Source organism: Agelaius tricolor, unplaced genomic scaffold (genome assembly GCF_023055355.1).
Source record: "Agelaius tricolor isolate 1412-34295 unplaced genomic scaffold, bAgeTri1.0.p SCAF_1, whole genome shotgun sequence".
NCBI classification, from domain to species: Eukaryota; Metazoa; Chordata; class Aves; order Passeriformes; family Icteridae; genus Agelaius; species Agelaius tricolor.
The window spans coordinates 64,297,964-64,319,590 of NW_027269261.1; the positions used below are offsets into that span (position 1 = coordinate 64,297,964).

The window sequence follows — 21,627 nt, forward strand, 5'->3', positions numbered from 1 at the left end:
GGTATTAAAATAGCACAGGAATATATGCTTCTCTTGTGCTAGGTGGTGTGGAAAGATTTAGTCAAAATCTCTCAAGAGATTTTATTCTTAAAAGGCAAGTCAAACTGCTAGTGTGGGAGAAACACTTAGGGGTCAATGACAGCTATTCAAGGTCAGTGTCAGTCTTTGGATGGGGGAAGTGAGGATGATAAGAAAAGAGAGGTAACACTTAAGCTGAATACATTTTTTGGAAAATAGCATAGTCAGTTATAACCTTAAAGGCACACTTAAAAATGAGTCTCTTAAAATATTTGCTTGCTGGAAAGCTTTGGTTGGCACAGTGTTTGCATTTGCAGGAACCGTTGTATGCTGGATTATAGTACTTCAAGGAGTGAGACTGTTAGCTTTCAGTGTGAAATTTTACATACATACCCATTGTCAAGACACATTTGTTTGTAAATTAATACCCTGAAGAAAAGTTGCAGATGAAAGAGATCATCTATTTAAATGGTTGCTTGCCCTGAAAAACCATGGTACTGAAACTCTTGTTCTTTTCCTTCTCTTCCCTGTCCCCTTTCTCTTCATTGCTGGTTATTTTCCTGGAGAGCCAACAGCTGAAATCCCAACATCAGGTAAATATTGCATTTTTCTAGTATGCCTCATGGAAAGAGCTAATGAACATACCAGTGTTGATTAATGCACATTGCTCATGAGCAAGGAACAGCAATAACGTAGAGCAGAATAGGTGAAGTGACTCTGGAGTACTGCAGCTACAGAGGTCTCTGCCATAGGCTCTTCTTTCCATCTGATTATGTGATTTTCACTGCTCACCTTCTGCAGCATGTTCTGGTGAGCTACACACAGGTGTTCCTCACTGCAAGAGCTGGTGTGAATGAAATGACACACATGCCAGAGGACACTGAAGAAAGCATTATTGCTATTGGTTGGATGATGCAAAGTGCAAATGAACCATTTGAAGGCAGCCAGCTATTTTTGTGCTGCAGTCAACAGGCAATACTGAAAAGGGCTCAGGTGCCTGAAGTGATATACTTTGCTTAATTTCAATCTGCCATGATTGGTTGAATGGAGTCACAGACCAAATGCTTTTGCAGCTGGGGAAAAAGGATGCAGAAAACGAAACAGCACATGCTCTAAGTGAATGTAGACTAGGAAAAACACCCCCAATTAAATAAATCACAATCTATTGCTGCAGGACTTTTGAATGATCACATATGGCAGGTATAAAGGTCCATCTAGCTCTGTATCCTGGAGATTTTTGTTTGTTTCTTTCAGATGTTTGAGATCACTCTGGGAAAGAGAGTAAGAGGCAAGCAACAGGCAGAGTCCTTCCCTAGTGTATTTTGGCAACAAACAAATAGGTAAATCTGGCAGTAGTTAGGGAATTTCAGAATTCAAGTGCTAGAGTCTTTATCAGGATTTTCTAAACTACTCTACAACCAGCAATATTCAAAAAATTTCTAACCACTCTACACAAAGCCCTGAACTGCTAGTGCCACTAAGAGTAGCAGGCACTGTTGCAATATTACAGACACTGTAAACATGCCATGAGACACATTTACCACAGTAATTCTTCCAGGGAAATTACCAGTGAGACAATCTTTGCACAATGTACTTACTGTAAGAGCCCTGTATTTCTTATGCCTGTCACTTAATGTTATTTCTTTTCAAATCTTTCTAGCCACAAAAAAACCAAAGACAATTAAGGAAAAAGAAGGTAGGAATTTATTCTATGTGTTCATATATATGTTGAAGATCACAATAAAAATAGTATGAGATTGCAAATTTGCATGTTTGAGGCAACCCCTAAAATATCTGTGTTAATTCTCAAAGAATTTTAGTTGAAAACTCTAGGTAAAATCTATTCAACTGTCAGTTTACCAAACTTTACTGTGCTACTTTTTCTTTGTAGAAAAAAAAACTGCGAAGAAACAGCTGAAAGATGAAAAAACTAAAGGTAATAAAGGGATGAAAATCTCTGCAAACAGCAATAAAAATGCAAACATTCAGGTTTGGGGGATTTTATGGGATTAGAAAGAAGAGCTTTTTTGTCTTTCTACATACATGCAAGTAAACCAAAACGATGAAATTGTACATAAATCCCCAGTAATTGAATGTCTGGTGCCTCCTTTGCGTATGAATATCAGGGATTAGATCAGCACATCCAGTCTGGCTGCAGCGCTGCCCTGCCTGTGACCTCCCTGGCTGGCACAGCAGGGACCAGTGCAGCCCCAGCACTGCAGCCCAGGATCACCAGGACCCACCCAGTCTGCTCCTGTGCTCCCTAAAGTGGTAGTGCAAAGTTCATCTCCACAGCTTGTCTGGCGCCTTAGGTCACCATCCATTCCATAAAACAACTCCAGGGATACAAAATAGCTACACAAGAAGCCCTTTTGTATACACAAGACAGACTTCATGATCACCCATATTCTGGCTAACCTCTTGGTCACAGCACTGCCTTGATTGTTTCCTCACAGTAATATGCAAATAGAGAAACGCTTTCTGTTATACCTCTAAAGATAATTAATAGCAATAAATTACAGTATCTTAGTAGGTAAGTGATTGAAGGCATAAATATCCTCTCTACATTGGTTAAATGCAATGACTTGCATAAAAAATTTGCACATTGAAATCTCAAACCTCAAAGGATAGCAATAGCACTGGTGCCAGTTCACTAAACTACTGCCTAGAAGCAGTTTACTTATATGGTTATACTGGACAGAAAATTTATCTGTTTAAATTATTTACTAGGAGAGTCAGGCTTAAAAAAAATCTGGTTTATAGAAATTCTTATCTGAGAGATGATTCCAAGAAACAAACATATTTCTTATTGAAATTTATTTCAGTATTTTGAGCTGAAACTGTAGATTAATTTATTATCTATGTTTTTTTTAATGTGTCCCACCAGTAAAAGAAGACCCACGACATCAAAACCTGACATCAGGTACATGATTTTTTCTTTATTGTAAAGGATTCAGGAAAGTGTTGGTTTGTTGTTTGTTTTTGTTTGGTTTGTTTTGGGTAGTTTTTTTTTTGTTTTTTTTAAGGGAGATCACGCAATATTTTCACATTTCTAATTCAAGTCTATGGAGCAAAATGTGAGACAAGCCAGGCAAATCAGGCAACTCAAATCCATAAATCTTGTTCCTGTGAAGAATGAATTGCTGGAATGGTATTGCTTTACCACCTTTCTAAATTTTTAAACATATATTCATCTGATTACCTTATAAAACAAGAGGTCTGTAATTAATATGGCAGTGCAGTGTTAAAAACTAATGTTTTCTCCTCATAGAAAATCTTTTCTGTAACAAAGTCACATAGGGAGAAACATGTTCAATTTGTTTTCTCCCACATTAAGAAATATTGTCTCCCATCACATTCTGCCCCCACTCCACTCCAGGAAAAATGGTGAATAAAGATCAGCATCTCAGGAGAAAATCTCTCTCCATTGTGTAATAATTTTTTTACTAGTTTACAGCAAAAGGAAATATATATTCCAGATTCTTGACTAGTATAAATTAAATTAATAGCTATGACTTCAGTGGAACTCCATTAATTCATGACAGACAAGGATCAAAGTCTTTAATCTCACCTGACATCTAACTGGTTTACACAGAAAATATGAGCTACATATGAATATGGTTCCTCCTAATGCAACTTTGTAGTCTTAACCTACTGAGGAAAGTATTTCACTTCTAATTTTCCAGATTATTTTGTTGTATATGCTTTTTTGACTTCTTTACTGTAAGTAGAATGATTTAGAGTCCTACAATCATGATATAAGATGTGTAACATATGTGCAGTTATATGTATATATTTATTTAGAAATAACTATTTATCCATATGTAGAAAGTTTAAATCATAGAAAAATAAAAAAGATACCTAAGTATAAAACAAGTGCAGAACAATCTGTTTTCAAGAAAGAGAGAGTACAAATTAAGTGCTAAATAAAACTTGGATTGGTTACCATGTGTATTATACAAAAGTATTTGCACACATGGCTCACTTTGTTTTATACAGCTTCATTTTTTTTTCATCTCATTTTCTTTATTCAAGAACACAGAGATAAGGAGTCCATAGATATAGATATAGACTAGATAAGATATAGATATAGACATAGATAAGATATATATATATATAGACATAGATAAGATATAGACATAGATAAGATATACACTTTTATTCCTCTTGATTATTATGTTATCAACTGACAGATACAGAAGGTAGAATCCATGTTGTCAAAATTTTATTGCTATTTAATAACACAGAATTTTTTATAGATCAGGAAATGTTCATCGTAATATATAACCAGTACATTGAACCAAAGATTTTGCCAGGAGAGAAAAGAATTCTCCTATGCAACAAAATCTCAAATTTAGTGTAAAACAAAAATGTACTACAAATTTTCTCTCACTGGACTTTCTCTTGCCCACCAGACTCCTACAAAGTTTCCATCATTCAAAAACTGTGTTTCTGTGACTTTCATCTACATTACTTATGATGATTGTTTAATTCAGTTGTATGTTATCACTGGGCAATTTTTCTCAGCTGGATGTTTCTCAGATCATGAGCAGCTCTGTGCAAAATCAGTTCTTCATAACTGGCTTCAGAATTTACTATGTAAGTGTTCTTAAAATATTCATTTTCCACCAAAAAGAATGCTTAGTTTTCAGACCATGGATAAAAGGTTTCCAGAAGAACATCAAAGTTACTCTTTTGGATGTTGGTTTTATGTATTTGCTCAAATTGAGAATTTAAAAGTTTAGACCAAGTCCTAGGTCATGTATACTTGAATTGGAACTTTATGACTTTCACCTGTTCTGTTTGCAGATTAAGACAGTGCTTTTTCCCCAGTTCACTGAATACACTGAATAAGTTTATTTTTCTGATAAATGAAAGTAGAAAAGGATTTACACATTCTGAGCTAATCTAAAACTTTAAATAGTAAATCTTCAGTCAGCCTTCAAAAGCTGAAGAGATTCCCAGTTCTTATATTTTGATCAGAACTCTTCAACCTTTCCCTGATATTAAAAAGCAATCAGATAAAGATTAAGCAATTTTAAAAGCTGTATATAGCTGCAATTTTAGAATGAGCCACATTTGAACAGAATTTTAAGCATTACTGTACCTTTCATAAATAATGGTGCAACGTGCAGTAGACACTAAATTTCACTCTCCTGTAGATCTGCAAGCAATTAATTAGAATGCTTTCCTCTTCTTTTTCCTCCCCTAAATGTCATAGTTGACACCTGTACTGAGGCTGAAATTTACCAGCAGCAAAAAAAAAGAGAATTCTTGGAACTTCATTTTTATTTCTATCTTATAACAAATGTATTTGGAAGCACACACAAGCAGTTTTTTGACTCTTGAAATGAAATTTAAGGAGAGTAAAAATTCAACTCTCTCATGAGGATTATCTACCATAATCTTTATATGAACAGCTGTACACTTCTACATGTTGAATTTTTTTTCAAGGCTAACATCAGAGAAAGAAAATCTAAATGGATCAAAAGTTCATTATATTTATCCTAATTACCTTCCAACTGCCCTCTTAAATTAAAACTCTGGAACTAATGTATATTGCATTTATAATACAGTGAGTTGAAGGGGTTGACGTTTTTACTGCCCACAGATGTGCAAATGTGGCAGAAATAAAGAGAGGCTGTGTTGCAAGAGCATGAAAAGTGAGAATTCATTAAACTGATACTATTCCCATATGTTTGGTTTGGTTTTTATTTTAATTAGAATAGAGTGTGGATTACTCTGAAGGTCAAGTGAAACCAAACCAGTCATGATAACTTCCTTGTAGATGTGTCATAAATAGATAATTTGTGCATCTACTCTCATACATTATTAGAGGTTTGAAACTTTACTTAATGTGGAAACTGTTATACTTACTGTTTAGTTAAAGAACTTGTACTTCTGTGAAAACTGAAATCAACATTAAGCAGAGTTGGAACACTGTTTATATGAACATACTACGCAAGAAGGAAAGACGGAAGTAAAGCACCTCACCTAGATTTTTCATGTATTTCTGCAATGATAGACATTCTCAAATATAATACCTATTCTCAAATATTTTCTAGAATAAAGAGCAATCATTTCATCATACTATCAATTTATATTCAATGCTACATATTAATCACCACACGAAAACCTCAGCAACTGCAGGGGGTGAATTCATTATATGTCATAAAACCATGTGGGAATTGGTTTATTACTGAGGTTGTTTCAGTCCTTTGCACTTTCTGTGCAGTAATATATTTTCCAAAGTTAAGATGACTTCCAAGTCTGCAAAAGCAGAAAGTTTTATTTGGTGTGAGGTTTGATATGACAGCCATTTGGGAGACTATGAAGGAGGTTTCCTCAGTACTGAGAGAATGTAAACTTGTCAGCAGTGCAATGCGTGAGATTTTTCCCATATATAATTATTTTGAAAGAGAGTAAGATGGCTTCATTTTTTTCCTTGGTTCTGGAGCTTTTGAAGACTTTGGAGTAAAACATGATCTTTTTCATCATTCTGAAGTAGCAAGTTTTGTCAAATTCATTAAGCACAAACATTGGTAATATTCTATAATACAGAAGCATTGAATGACTTTAAAAACATTATGTAATGGTCAAAAGAGAAAGTAAGAACTTTGCAGTGCAGAAACTATATTCTGCAGAACTATAGTTCTGCAGAAACTATAACTGCAGAAACTATATTCTCTGCTCTCCTTGCCACCCAGTCTCAGTGTCTCAGATGTATGATGGTTCTGATATACTCTCAGCAGTTTCTTCCAGAAATTCAGCAGCATGAACTTGTACTGACTAGAATTTTATCACCAGAATTCAGCAATAAATCACTAATATTTATGTTGTTTTTTTCTGGATATAAGACAGTCTGCTGTTTGCTAGAATGTCATTAGAAGGAACTGACACTCTAAGTTTCAGAATTTCTTGTAAAAGATCAGTTCTCATTTATTTACAAGACCTGGGTCCCTGTAGGTTATTCTCATTAAGATTTTCATCACAGTCCAGTGCAAGAATTCAGCAATAGAGCAGGATGAACTGTGCACTAAGGCTGCTTGCAGGAGAGTCCATGTAGAACATCCTCCATTCTGTGGATATACAGGAATTTCATGTTGGTCAGAATTGTGAGGACCAAGCCTGTATATGTAGGCCTTCCAGCAACTTGCTATTAGTCATTCCATTTTCCTGAAGTTGGCTTTTAAGCAAATACTTGGAGACTAAATCTTACTACACTTGTCTAAATGAAGACGTGGAGGAATACTGACCATTTAGAAGATGCATATGTTTAAAGAGCACAGTTAAACCATGCTAAATGCTGGAGTGATCATTTATTAAGAACTAAGGTGACCTTGATTTAATTTAGTTTTTCCACATTCCTAGTGTGGAATTTTCACTGAGGCTGCTTTAATTCTGAATGAGCATCTACACAACATTTTATATGCACTAATTAATCTCTTTTTAATTTACCTTGAATTAATCTTTTTTATTTTTTCTATGCAGAAAAGACATCCAAGGGGGAAATTTCAGCCATATTTTCTAAATGAAAACTTTAAGATCTGTCCTGAAACTGACTAAATGTCACTGGAAAATTTCTAATAGATTGCAATAAGTTTTGAAACTCAAAATCTGTAAAGACATACCAAAAGGAGAACTAAATATCAGGTTTTATGTTAACAATGAGTTTATAAATAGCGTCTCAGCATAGTGGGATTATCAAATAAATTATGAATTCCAGAGATTCTACTTAAATGACCAAAGGTTTAAGTTTTAGCTTTCAAAACAAAACAAAACAATTTCACAGTGATAATCTACAAGTACTTTCAATTCATGTTGTTTTTTCCACAGGAGCTTCTTCAACATCCATCCCTTGCTCTGAATTAATCTTTTTTACTTTTGGCTATATTTTGTAATTTAATTACCTTATCTAGAATTTATTTATTGTCTTGATTTGTAGAATTGGGAATTACTGAGATTGAATCTCAATTCCTATCTGCCAGACATGTTTTGAGTATGACCAAGTCCCTTCATCAGGCCCTTGACAAAATGCAGCTGTAGGTACTTTGCTTTTAAAATGATAGAGACGATAGTTTCTTTATACCTTTGTAGTCATTGTGCAGTCTCTAAGGGGTTAAGATGATACTCTTTCACAGCCCTCTTCAACTGGAAAAGCTCAGTTTTACAGCTTCTATTCTCCAGGAGGGCACTAGTGTTTCTGAGTTACAAAATAATGTAAGTGGAGTGCAAGCTGCATGTTCCTCTCAATTTTGCCCAATTCCAGATCCATCAATACAAGAGTCATTGGTACCTGAGGTTAATTTACAAGACATCTATTTGATAGGCCTGTTTCTCTTTCAGAAACCTCTTTATGTAAAATACTTCAAAACAGTTATCCGGTGAAATAGTTGCACATTAAATTTGGTGCTCCCAGGCACACCTAGTAATGTATAGAGATGGCTCATGTGGCTCATGCATATGCACAGCACTAAGTTTAATATTTGGAGAGCTCTGCAGTTTACAATGAAGAGATATTTCCTGGTGTCTTTGAGGATCTGCTTGGTGAACATGACTTCAAATGTGGGTACTGGTACTCAACCTAAATCTTGCTCAAAGTGGCTGAAGTCCACCCTAAGTCTTGGTCCACAAACATTATTAGACCTCTCTCATTACACTTGTTAATGTGCCCCATGAGCTAGGAGTGGTTTTCTATATTAAAAGATTATGAAAAAAGTTCTACCAGAGAATACACCAAGGGAAAACTCGCAGAGAGCAACCCCGTAAATAAAGGACATTTGGGAAAAAAATTAATTGGAGGATAAGAAAAATTTTTAAATGCACAAAGTAATCAGAAGCTGTGGTTTTTTGCAATTAACTCATTAACTGATTCCTTCTTATGTTAATTCCAAAATTTATTTATCTAGCAAATTATTAAAGAAATACCTGTGTTTTCTATAAATGTGGGACAGACTGGTGAAACTAAGCATACAAGCCTATGGGAAAAGAACGGCTATGAAAAAATTTATTATTTAGCACACCGGTTTAGGTCCAGTAGAGAGAAGCTGTTTTGCTTAGATTTGAAAAATGAACCCAATTAGTAATGTTATTTATGCCTGTTTAACAATGAGTTCATTGTTTTCCCTTTAACTGGGTCAAAAAATTTTTTTAAAATTAAACTAAAAGGCTCCAAACATTTGTAAATATATGTGAAATTTATTTCAAGACAAATGAAGCAAAAATATATCCATATAAGTCTCTGAACAATTTTGCCACAAACAAAATATAAATGTTTAGTAACTTAGTGAACATTGTTGTGTTCATTTTGCCCTTTAGTTTGACTGGCATATCTTCTTAAATCACATTGCAAGAGAAGTGAAAAAAAGTACATATTATATATTCCCATGACATACTTTGTGGAAGTAAAGCTATATAAAAAATGTGATTGTTCAGCAGTTTTCCAAGTCAGAGATTATTTATCTTTGTTTCAGATAAATGGCCATTTCTTCAAATCCCTCTTCAGCTTTAGGAAAGTAATTGCTGTCATATTTTTTCATCAGCATAGGTTTTGTTTTTAAAAAATTATCAGCTGAAACCAGGCTTCTGGATATTGGAGTGAGTTCATGTTTCCAGACTATCATCAGTATAGTGAAATCCTGTGGAAAAATCCTAATTATGTGATACAATTTTTAAATAAGTAGCAGCAGATGTTTCGAAATATTTTAAGAAGACAGCCTATTGAGTTCCTACAGTTTCTTCCTGTCTTTCCTTATTCCCAGAACTGTGCAAATTCAGGATGAAGATATTCTAATTTAGCTCCATTTTTCATTGTAAGTAGCACACAGGCACAGATCTGATCTTTTCTAATCTTAAGCACTTAGAAAAGAGCATATTTTCTCCATGGTAAATCAGAGAGGAACTTCTCATCTGAAGGGTTACTCATCCCTTCAGAATCTGAATTGCATCCCAGCTTTATGTCACATGGCTAGAGCTAAATCCAGAATGTAGTGCCTCCAGTGCCTGTTGTCAAGCATGGTGAATTTGGTTCTACCAGGGTTTGCCAGCAGTTCAAATTTATCATACAGTTCAACACTGTCTCTTTATTGAGTTTTTATTGTCATAAAAGAAGTCCTGTTGTTCCCAGCAGAGCAGTTGTTATTGAGAAAGTGTGTGAACATAATGCTACACAAAATCCAAAAATCTCTCAAACCTTTATTCAATAAAGATTTCAGTTAGAATGATAACTGAAATGAAGAAATCACTTGCATCATTCAAACACCAACTTCCCTTTCATTAGCTGCTTAACTTCCTTATCATACACTGTTTCCCTCCTCTCCTTTCTCTTCTCCTCTCCTTACCTTCTTTCTCTACTCCATGCCTTTACAGTGAAATAAATACATGGTATTAACATCCAGTTACTTGGTATCCATTCTTATTAACATAAAAAGATCCCTAACTGTTTATTCCTTCTTCTTTGGTTTCATCCTTTTTTGTGCACATAAATGTGTTTGTATATAAAATTTAAACCAATTTTTAAATTTGAATAAGTTATTTAAAAACAATTATTTTTTTGTGATATGTTGAAATTACATTAGTTGAAAGTTGACAGAGTCAATGTCATTTCAACATGCCTAAATTTCATGTCCAGTACACAATGTGTCCTACCATGACACTGTCAGTGTTTATTGAGCAATAGCAAGAGAATCCAGTTTGATTTTGCTGCCCACCAAAACCACTGTACTATTACTATTACTGTTGCACTGTGAAAAAGTTTGATAACTTCTGGTCCTTCTTATATACAATTTTTTAATTATTCATCCATTTGCTCCTATGTTTCAGTAATACAACAAATCATGCCAGTACTGGACTCCTTAGAAAACTCAATGCTAGCAAAGTTTGAAAACCTGTGTGCTCTGATTATTGCTATGCTTTGTTGGAAATGTCTGCATTGCCACATATGTGTTGCACTGTTACATCTTGCATGGTTTTACTGTCTAACAAAAAGGATTTTTTGTAATGACTCTTGGGGGAATGTCACTTTGGGGATGTTCACACATTTACGGGAGAATTACGTGGTTTGTGTGCAGTGACCGTAACATGGAATGTAACAATATTCCGTAAATATACAGCTTATTTATCCATTTAGCCTTCTTGCTAGACAAGGCAAGAGCCAGTTAACAAAATTTTTTTTCTTAAATGGTTGTTAGATGTAATCTATCACACTCAAGCTAAAAGACAGAAATAATAAATTTCACCTCCTATTGCAAAATTGGTTTTCTTAGAATAAAGATCACATTCATTGAGCTTTGTTGCTATGTTTCAAAAAGAGCACTGACTTTGACAAATGACAGATCATAACTGTTCTTAACCAGTTCTGTTCCCTTAATCTTATATATATTTTTATATATGTGGTGATATTTTCCCCTCTAATGACATTAACTATAATGAGAGTGCCCTTCTAGTGCAATTGATTAGATACATTTTCATCATATTTTATACTAAGATAGTGTTATTAGAGACATGTACTACTGACTTTGTACTGATACTATTTTTTTTGCACATTGAAACACAGATAAAGGCTGATTTCTTTTGTGTTTTCAGCAAAAATTAGGGGCAAACTGGGACCACAGACACTTCACATTATGGAGAAATCTTCTTTTTCTCACTTTTGAGCATTTTTTGTGGGAAAAGGCATATTAACTCTTATAGAATAAATCTATTTTACCTTCTCCAGACCTTGCTGGAGAAGTTCCTCAAATGCCTGAAAAAGAGCTATTAAGGAGAATCTGAATTCTCATGGCTATAATAACAATGTTATTGCTAGTATTTAATTCTGCTCCTCAAACATCTTTAGCCCTTTTTCATTAAATAACTTATTATCTGACAAACCCCTTGATAAAACAGGTATGAAAACTTGGACAGTCTTTGCAAAGATATGCAATTAATTGTATTGCATCACAGACACTTTGAAAGGAGCTTTGGGAGCTACTTTCCAAATATTCTTCATTTTCTTTTGTTATTCAAGGCACAAAATTAGATGCAAAATAGGTGTCCTCATGGTATAATTGCTTTATTTTTCCTGTCTATATATTTTCTATACAATGCTAGAAAAATGTCATTTGTAGAGGATGTTTTTAGATATATAGAAATGACTTAAAGTGGTAGTCATATTTCTTGTTTATTTGTAATGGACATATAAATGTTCTCTCCCCTTCTTTTTCCCATCCTTCTTCCCATTAAGCATTGTAATTTCTGAGAATGACAGTACTATGACTGTATAGCATGATCAATAAGAAAGGAGTTGAAAAGAATTAATTGAAAAATAAATAATATAATTTTTGACCCAAATATGTTGGTTTGAATAGCAGGTATCTATGGGCCATGTTTGTTGTGAACCTAAGAAAACAGTATTTGGTCTCCTCAGAGGCCCTCAGCATTCAATTTTTCTATTGAAGAAATAAAATGCAATTAAATGTGATTAAACTAAGACGTAATTAAAAGTTTCACAGGCCCACTAAGCAAAGAGATTTACATTCTTCTTTTTAGCAAGTGTGAAGGCAAAAAATTGTGATATTTATAAAAGATTCCACATGATTTACCTTCCCCATCTGCCCTGTGCTTTGTGTGGTCACTTTGTCATACTGTAATATCACCAAAATATTACATAACAGGGCTGAAATTGGCAGGAAAAGAAGGGGAGAAAGGGGGAACCACTTGCTTCTCTTCCTGACCCTTTAGTAAGTGAAAAAATCTTTGGTTACCAAATCATTGGAACAAAATCTTTTGCTGTTGTGTGGTTCAGTTTTGATGGCTGAAATTTGTTTGCACTTCATGTGCATTCCTGAGAAGTAAATAAGTGTAGTTGTTAAAGTTTTTCTTTTGTTTGTAATTGCTTACTGAATAGTAGTTTCTAATACTATGATTGTCTGAATTTTTGTGTTTTTGCATTGTTTATTTCTATTAGGACAGCCTCTGAGTGAAGAAATTGGATTCAAACTAGAAAATAATTGTCACACATTCTCTGTAATTTTTCCTTAATAACCAAACTGCTATTGCCTAAAAGAGTTTTCTTTTCAATGAATATTTAATTTGGTGACTTGCATTACAAACAGCTATCTCCTTATAGAAAGGAGACTTTAATCATTGTAATACATAAACAGGAGCACCTTTATACTCTTTAGGATTATAAAATTTTATTATAGGATGCGTTCCTCCTTTCTGCTAAAGAATTGAAAACTCCAGGAGAGTGCTGTTGCAATACTCCTCACATTGGAATATTGCAAGAGCCCTCTGTGTGACATGCATATCACTTAGAGATCAAGAGCAGAAATAAGCTCCATTTTTATACATTATTGGGCAACTGTGGTAGGTACTTAACATTTCCACTGTATAAGCCCTAAACAACTTCACACAATCTTTGAATCAGGGGGTTCTGATTGTTTCTTCTCTTTCTGGAACTCATCTTGGCTGTTCTCTCTCTAACTGATTTCCATCCTGGCAAAAATGACTTAAAGTTATAGTCTTTTCTTTTTTTTTTTTTTTTTTTTTGAGAAATTTCCTTAATATCCCTTCCCCCAGCCTTTTGGAAATTAATTCATCTTGGGCACCAGATGTCCTCATATAAGAGCACCAGTTCTAATGTCTTAAAAAAGTGTTATGACACTTTTCCAGCATTGACTTTTTTGTTTACTCAGTAGCACTCACAAGGGGAATTTAAGTAATTATATTAATTCTCATAAACTACATCCTAAACTAAAGTATAGCCCAAATATAAGGCTTTTTTTCTTTTTCTTTATGCTTAAGCTGATAACAATGTCTATTTAATATGTCTACTGATAAACCACATTTTTCTCCTACTGTTCCTCCTTTTTTGTTTTTGGTAACATTTGCTCTGAAGATATGAGACAATACATTCAAAGTGAGAACCCTCTTCAGTTTTAAAGACACATTCTGCATTCATATTGAATGTGGGAATTGCAAAAGCAGTGTGGAAAGTATTTGTATTCTTATTTGCATGCCAAAATTCAAATTGTTCTCTTGACTATGGTTTGTATCATAACACTGTTGCAGACACAGTAGCAAAAATGTTGTTATTTTCTGAATGAATATCTTATCTGCATGTTTTGCAGCTGAGGTTTGCTACATAAAGCAGCCTAAGAAGGGTAACATGAAACAGAAATTGTAAAGAAGCCATAATAAAAAGTGTAATACTGAAACTATTTCATCCTGTATAGATTTACTATATGGACAGCTGACTTTATTTTACCTAAAAAAGTTTGAATATGATAGAGACAGACAATTCAGTTTTAAAAAAGTATGAGGTTCATCAGCCATAAAAAAAAAATAAAAAGAAATATGAGAGACTTACCAGAAAATATGGAAACCTACAGTATGTCTATTTCAAAGCTCTGATTGTTAATTAGCTAAAATATAAAAGATCTGTTCCATCGAGGAATGATGATGAATTTGCTTTTATAAGTGAGTAGTTTTGCACTGGGAGAATTAATAAGACACAATCTACAAAGATGGTATGGGAAAAAATACTTTTTTGATAGTTTGTTTCCAAAACCTGAAAATTACATCTTTCTCTACCTACATTTGGAAGCATAACACCTTGCTTATCAAATCTTGTACTCTTATAAGTGTAGCCACTAAATCACACATACTCTACAACATATCAAAATAGTTCAATCTTTTACCAAGTGAATCTGTTTAAGTTTTAAATCATGTGTAAACATTGCCTTAGTATTAGGATAAACTCATTAGGCATTGTGCCTTTAGTTTGTCTAATCCTCAAAAGAACATTTGAAGAAAATGGGGATTTTTCAGAATGAAATATTTTGGATTAATTCCAAGGAAATCCAATTAAAAATTATTAATACAAACTTTTTTTTATATTTGTAGATTGTTGAAAAAAAAAACACAAAAGTTTTTTCAAAGCTCTTGGATTGAGATAAAGATAATTTAATAGATAAAACAAAAAGCCACATGCTCAAGCAAAGCAAAGCAAGGAATTCATTCACTCCTATCCATAGAGAAGCTCCTTTCCATTCAACCATTTGCAGGAAAATAGAGCTCCATCATGGATGAGCAATGCCTGGAAAAACAAATGCCATCACTCCAAATGTCCTCCCCTTCTTTTCTCCCCCAGCTGTATCTGCTGAGCATGATGCCATATGATATGGAATTTCCCTGTGGTCTCTTGGGCTCAGCTGTCCCGGCTGTGTCCCCTCCCTACCCTTGTGCACACACTGCCCACGCACTGGTGGGGTGGGGTGAAAGGCAGAAAGGCCTCAATTGAGTTAGTCCTGCTCAGCAGGAACTAAACCATTCCTCAATTATCAACACTGTTCCAGACAGAATCCAAAACATTGTCCTATATTACCTACTACAGAGGAGACAAAACCTACTCCAGCCAAAACCAGCACATCCTGGAAGAAGCAGGATTGTTTTTTCCTCCTTACCTTAAAACCTGTTATACATATCCTGCCTTTTCTAGCTCCTTGTTCTTATTCCTGTCCCATTTGCACTCTTTATCCCATCTTGCTTTTACTCTTCAGGCAGAGAAATAAACAAAACACCCTGTTGTTCATTGAGGGTTTTGGGGAGTTTTGGTTTTGTTTTATTTATATATACCTTTTGAGGGTATTTGGTGATCTATGCAGGAAAAAAGAAAAAAAAATATATATATATATATTCATATATATAGCCTGCAGCCAATTTCAGCACTGAAAGTTTGACAAATTGGAAACAAATTATGTTAGTCTTATGAAAATAACGAGAAAATTTAACACAATTCATTACTACTATCCCTATTTCTCCTGAGGTTCCTCTTTATGCAACATTTTTCTGATGTTTTCTAAAGATAGATGGTAAGTAATGGGCTATATAAACATTTGAATATCACTTCACCATATTGAAATCAACATGAGTACATACCAGCCAAAAAAACTCTGGTATCACTTCACAAACACTGCAGATAGAAATAATGCAACAAAGTATTAACATTCCAAATAAAAAAATATACAGTGATATTTAGCATTACACATTCCAAATAAACATGATTCCTAGTTAATTTCTACATCTTTTTTTTCCAGTTTAGAATTGTGGGCCACATTATTATTTTGTAGCTGCTGGCTGAGTTGCAAAAATCTTAAAGTTTGCCCTTTCCTTCCCCCTTCAGGAATTTAGTGGCTTTTAACAAGAGATCATACATGAGGATTTCAAATGAAAGATTGCAGCAGCTAGTTCTACTAGTGGTTTTAGAATAATTATCAAGTAACACTTCTGGAAAACACTGTGCTGTCAGGCATGCTATAATTGCAATACATAAATAACCTAACCATCCTTAAAATACTTGCAAGTATGTAGCTTTGTATGTTGCTTTTTTACAGAAGTTTGTGAATACAAGTGAAGGAAAAAGAGGTGCATTTTTGCATCCTGATAGCATGTAAAACACAAGGGGGGTAGTAAATTTTTTTTTACCTACAAGTAAAATATTTATTTGTATTTAGTGGGGCTAGAAAGTGCATGGTGCCCTACTTGCCTTCTTCATGAAGAAGATTGTAATTGACTTTTTTTAATTTTCATTTTTGTATCCATAAAAGAAATACACAGAAATAGTTTCCTTTTAACAGTAAAAGGGGAATTTGTAATTGGCATTTTTCTTCCTTTAAGAATTTCTCTTTGTCGATCTTGCATCCACTGTGATTAAATTTTAGGGGATTTTGTGTTAGTGGGATTTTTTTAAAAGATCTGATTGAAAAATCTCTGACTAAGTATTTTGGTAGGACAATACAGATTTTAATCATAGTGGGTTTTGTGGCAATACATTGTTTTTAGTTAATTTTACTCATATAAGTTACCTTAGCTCAAGAATGGAGTAAGTCTATTTGTTGAAATTATGTCTCAGAAGCTTTCTAGTTCTGCCCAAGCATGTACATAGAAGGGTCAGTGGTGGAGGACTTAGCACATTCACCCAGTCCATGGCTTGTCAAGCCTCACAGGAGAATCTTGGTCTGACACATTTGGGCTGTGAACTCTAATCAGGGGAGTTGCTTTATCTCTGTTTTCTAAAAAAAGCTGAGATCCATCTCACAGAGAAACAGAAACAATGAGAATTTGGGGGGAAAAAATACATTCTAAGACTTAGTAAAAAAACAATAAGTCATTAGATCCAGAAGGATCTAATTTCCAATTTTATTTTAAAGTGGGTTTTCAGACAAAAAACCTTTGCGTGAGTCAGGCAAGAAAACCACTGAGGATAATACCACTGGGTGGAATATACCAGCATTTCTGACACACTGCTCTGTTTTCCACCATTTAATGGGACTTGGAAGTCAATAAATAAAGCCTGCACCCCAGTTTATAATGCAGGGAGCCCTAGAGTCCATCTCAGTTTAGAATTGTCACAGAGAACAACTAATTTTTTTTTTTTTTTAATGGGATGAACATCAGGGGAAAGAGAAAGTCATCAGAAAATCATCTGAATGAAAACTGACTTGTTTCCGATGCCAACATTCCTTCAGCCATTTTCCCAAACACCTAACTGATTAAAAACTGTCTTAAAATCTTGTCAATGTTAATCTCACAGTGCAAAACTCAGCTTTTCAAGCAAATGATATCAATTCCATCTGTGCTGAAGCATGTGCTCTTGAGAGCTTTTAAAACATGATGAAAAGTGTGACTACATACACAGTACTCAAAAATTAAAAGGGAGAAAAAATCCATGACTGTGAAAGGTCAGAAAATAGGTACCGTAATTTATGATCCCTTTATTCATAATAAAAGATAATTCACCTGAAGTCTAATAAAATAGAGATGAGTTAGATATGAATTAAATATGAGTCTTTCTGGAACTCTTCAGTGTATCTGAAAGTCACTGTGAAATATAAAAACCCGAAAATATATGTGTGAGTTTTGGAGCCTTACATTCAGCTATCCCAAAATGCAAGTACTCTGGGAGAAGGAGTAGTATAACTCTGAGAAAAATTATGTATTTAAACATGAAATTGTCCATGATTTCTCATCGTGTGCTACAAGATCTCTCATTGAGCTTTTTAGCTAAAATCTTGTTGATATGAGAAACCTGGCTTGTGATCACACTAGAGATTTGTGATGTTATAACTGACTTAGTGGGAATGAAATCATGCAGATGTTTTCAAAAGAACATGGAATAGACTCATGGCCCCAGTTTGGAAACCATAAACATTAATAATCTCTTCCTTGTTTTCCTAGCTCCTGTCCGCTACTTTCAATGTGTCTTCCTAAATGGACCTAATGGATTTGGGCTGCAATTTCCTATTAATTCCCCTTCAAACAAGGAAGAAAAGACTCACTCAAAGACTTCCAAGAGAAAGACAAGGAAACCGGGGCAGTAGAGAGACTGAGTCCTGTGATCACTGACATTTTGCACTTTACCATTTCTGCTGAGGTCCACAGTAGCTACAGTGGTACTTGTCATTGCAGGAACGCGATCCACTTGCACGCATGTACCTGGAACTGTTTCCATGGGGCAGCGGCAGAACAAGCAGTAATGAACGGTGTTTAACAAAGATAGAAATGTAAAAGTGCCCAGTTTCTCATGGAAAGGCTGCAATGCTAACAAGGCATTGATGTGACTGTGTGTGTGAGCATGTGCGTGTGTTTTCATGCCTCTTTCGCTCTTGTTTTTCTTTACCTACATGCTCAGCATTGAAGTGAGTCTGTTTTCCATTTAATCTTATCTAAGGAGTGAAAGGTTGAATGTAGCTCTTATATCAGCAAGATTGCAAGACTAGCTGCAATCCTAAACCATTTCTTCTTAATGTTCAATCAAATTGCTGACAGGAAAATGCCTCACTAAGTCATGAAAATGTGCTCTGTGACTGGTGCTATTTTTATGTCTCATTGACCAGTGTAGCCTGAATCTCACACTTACTCGGAGCAGCTCAATACACTATCAGTAAGTTGACTCCACAAGTCATGTTAATGATGAATATTTCTATTTAATCTGAAACTTAAATGGACTGTTTGCCCTGCCTGTTGGTGAAATACAAGCTCTTCTCTTCCTAAGGCCCTAAGTGAGAAGAGAAAGGGAAACCAGCTGTCAAAGGTTAAGAAAAACACTGTTTTACCGACATGGAGGTTTGGAGAAACAAATGAAGTAATTATAGTGCTTCCACTTCTCTTCCGTGGCTAAATCAGATTGTTTTGCAGCAAAAGCCATTTAAATGGACAATATAACAGCCAACAATTTGCTATTAGCTTAAGCCAGATGAAAAGCTAGGATGTGAGATGCCATTCATGAAACTAAAACAACCCAAATTTGCAGTAATTATGTGATTTTGATGCTGTCTCAGATCAGTAAACAAAAACAAAACCAAAACCAAACCCAAACAATCAGAAAAAAAAATGAAACATAAACGCATTAAATAATCCAAGTATCTCATTTTACTAGATTAAATGAAAGAACTTCCTCACAGCACACTACTGTAAGTGGCTTACAGTAGAACTGAAAGTAGATGTGCTTGTCCTCAACCTTCTTTTGTGCATTTATGAAGAAATAAAGAATTTGTTGCCCTAAAAAAGAGACAAGATGGCATTTGATCTATTTAAAGGCACATGAATGAAAATTGGCATATCACCAGTCTATGTCTGGCAATGTAAATAATGCCTTTTTGCAAGCTGCTATTTGTTTGCATTTCCTTACTGTATTTTTTGCATTTAACCTGGGAAATATACAGCAGTGACCTTAGTTATGTAGTTGGCTGCTGAAGCAACATGATCCTCTTTGTGCAAACCCACTACTACACACCAAAAACTGTACATCACTTTTTTATTTTTAGTATAGACCAAGATAGCATTGGCCTCCTCCCTCTTACACTCTCCCTGCCCATCCATCTTAGTTTAATCAAATAATTGACTCATGTGAGTTTTGGACTGCTGATTCTTTGACAGATTACTGCAATTCAGAAAGATTTGCTGTTACACTGCTGGGTCCAGTTGGTATTTTCTGATTACTGGTCATGGCCTTACATGAACTGGATCCTTGGTCTTAATGTGCTCTAATATTGCACAGGTCATGTGCTGCAAAAACTGTCATTGCAACAAGCAGTTTAGGCAGTGGTGACTAGAAAGAGGTAGGAACAGGTCCTGCTCTAGAAGTAGCTATTCCCATGTAGAATCACACCATAGACATGAGTGCTCATGTTGAATGTCCCCACAGACCCTGTGAGATCTGGTCTGGAGATAGCACTGCCAACAGAGAATTTTTGATGGTAGAATTATGATCTTCAATTTTCTCTTGGTGTCTCTTTTTATATTTCCAGCAACTTTTTACTTCCAATTCATGATTTTGTATATATTATGATGGATGTTATTGCCCTAGGTTTTTACTGTGAAAGCTGTCTTAAAAATGAGATTTTAACTTTCTGAAAAATCATTTAATTCAAGATTTTATCTAATGCAAATAATCAGGACAAAAAAATTGTATACTATAAGCCTTCATTATCTTCATCTTCTTTTGGAACTTTTTTTTTCATTATAGTCATTATAGTTAGCCTTAATCCTTCCTTCCCATCTGAGATGGGAGATAACAAGAATTTGTTCTGGATCTCATTTCCATAATGTTTCAATTAAGAATGTTTCAGTGTTAGATATCTGAAAGCTTTGGAAATATAAACAGTAAATATAAAATATAAATATAAATTTATATTCTATTTATATAAATTTATATTTATATTTTACTTATATAAAATATAAATATAACAGTAAATATAAAATATAAATATAAAAATTTTACATAAGTGATGTAAAATCAGTAATTTAATTTTGTTTCCTCATCTATGTCGCTGCCTAGAAAAACAGAAAAAAACAGGTCCACTCTCAGAAGCGCAAGCGTTTTTCTCTTTAAATTCACCTGGAAACTTTAAAAAATTTCCTGGTTTGCATGGTTTTACTCAAATTAGCCTGAAATATTGCACAAACTTATGCTGTTTGTTATACATTTTGGAAAATAAAAAATATAAACCCTGCTTCAGTGGCTGTGATATGTTGTTCTGTGAATTCAAAAGTGCAGGACAAGGGTTTACATATGCAATCTTTAGAAACCTGTTGATTATGAAGATGCAATTAGGCTGGGAAACTTACTAATCCAGAATTGTATTTACTCCTAATGGGCTTTTAGCAATACTTAGCCAGCTTTTTTACACACTTTATTGATTTCACTCTGACATATGGAAAGCTAAATCGTTGCTGCAGTCATTCAAGGTTGGACTTCATCTACACCAAATAATTCATGCTCATCAAAGTGCTTATTTATGTATAATACAACTGTACAACCAGTACAGATGAAGCTGTGATCTCCAATGACAAGTTTATAGTTCAGACAATTAGGAAAATGGCCACCAAGAAACTGAGAGTGCAAAAAATGGTGAGATCCCCAATTCCCACACCCCACAGGAACTATGGCTTGCCTGTATCAGCAATGGTTAAGGCAGATGATCTGGTGTGGGAAACAGAATACAGCCTAGAGGTGATACGGCTGCAGTTGCTCAGCTCTGCACTGGGGCTCAAGAGTCCTTTGCCCCACAGAGTTTGGTGAGCCATCCCATGTGAGGTGCGTCACTTAGCAGTTTGCCTGCACAA

At 34.6% G+C, this 21,627-nt stretch overlaps 1 protein-coding gene across 1 annotated transcript in view; it reads left to right on the forward strand.

The window, feature by feature from the left end:
• TRDN (triadin) overlaps positions 1-20,981 on the forward strand; it is a 189,991-nt gene extending 169,010 nt beyond the window's left edge. The window contains exons 33-37 of the mRNA XM_071437566.1: positions 585-611; positions 1,679-1,714; positions 1,910-1,954; positions 2,906-2,941; positions 18,238-20,981. Of these exons, the coding sequence (XP_071293667.1) occupies positions 585-611; positions 1,679-1,714; positions 1,910-1,954; positions 2,906-2,941; positions 18,238-18,380 (287 nt within the window). The 3' untranslated portion in view covers positions 18,381-20,981. The remainder of the gene's footprint in view (positions 1-584; positions 612-1,678; positions 1,715-1,909; positions 1,955-2,905; positions 2,942-18,237) is intronic.
• Positions 20,982-21,627: the final 646 nt, after the last annotated feature.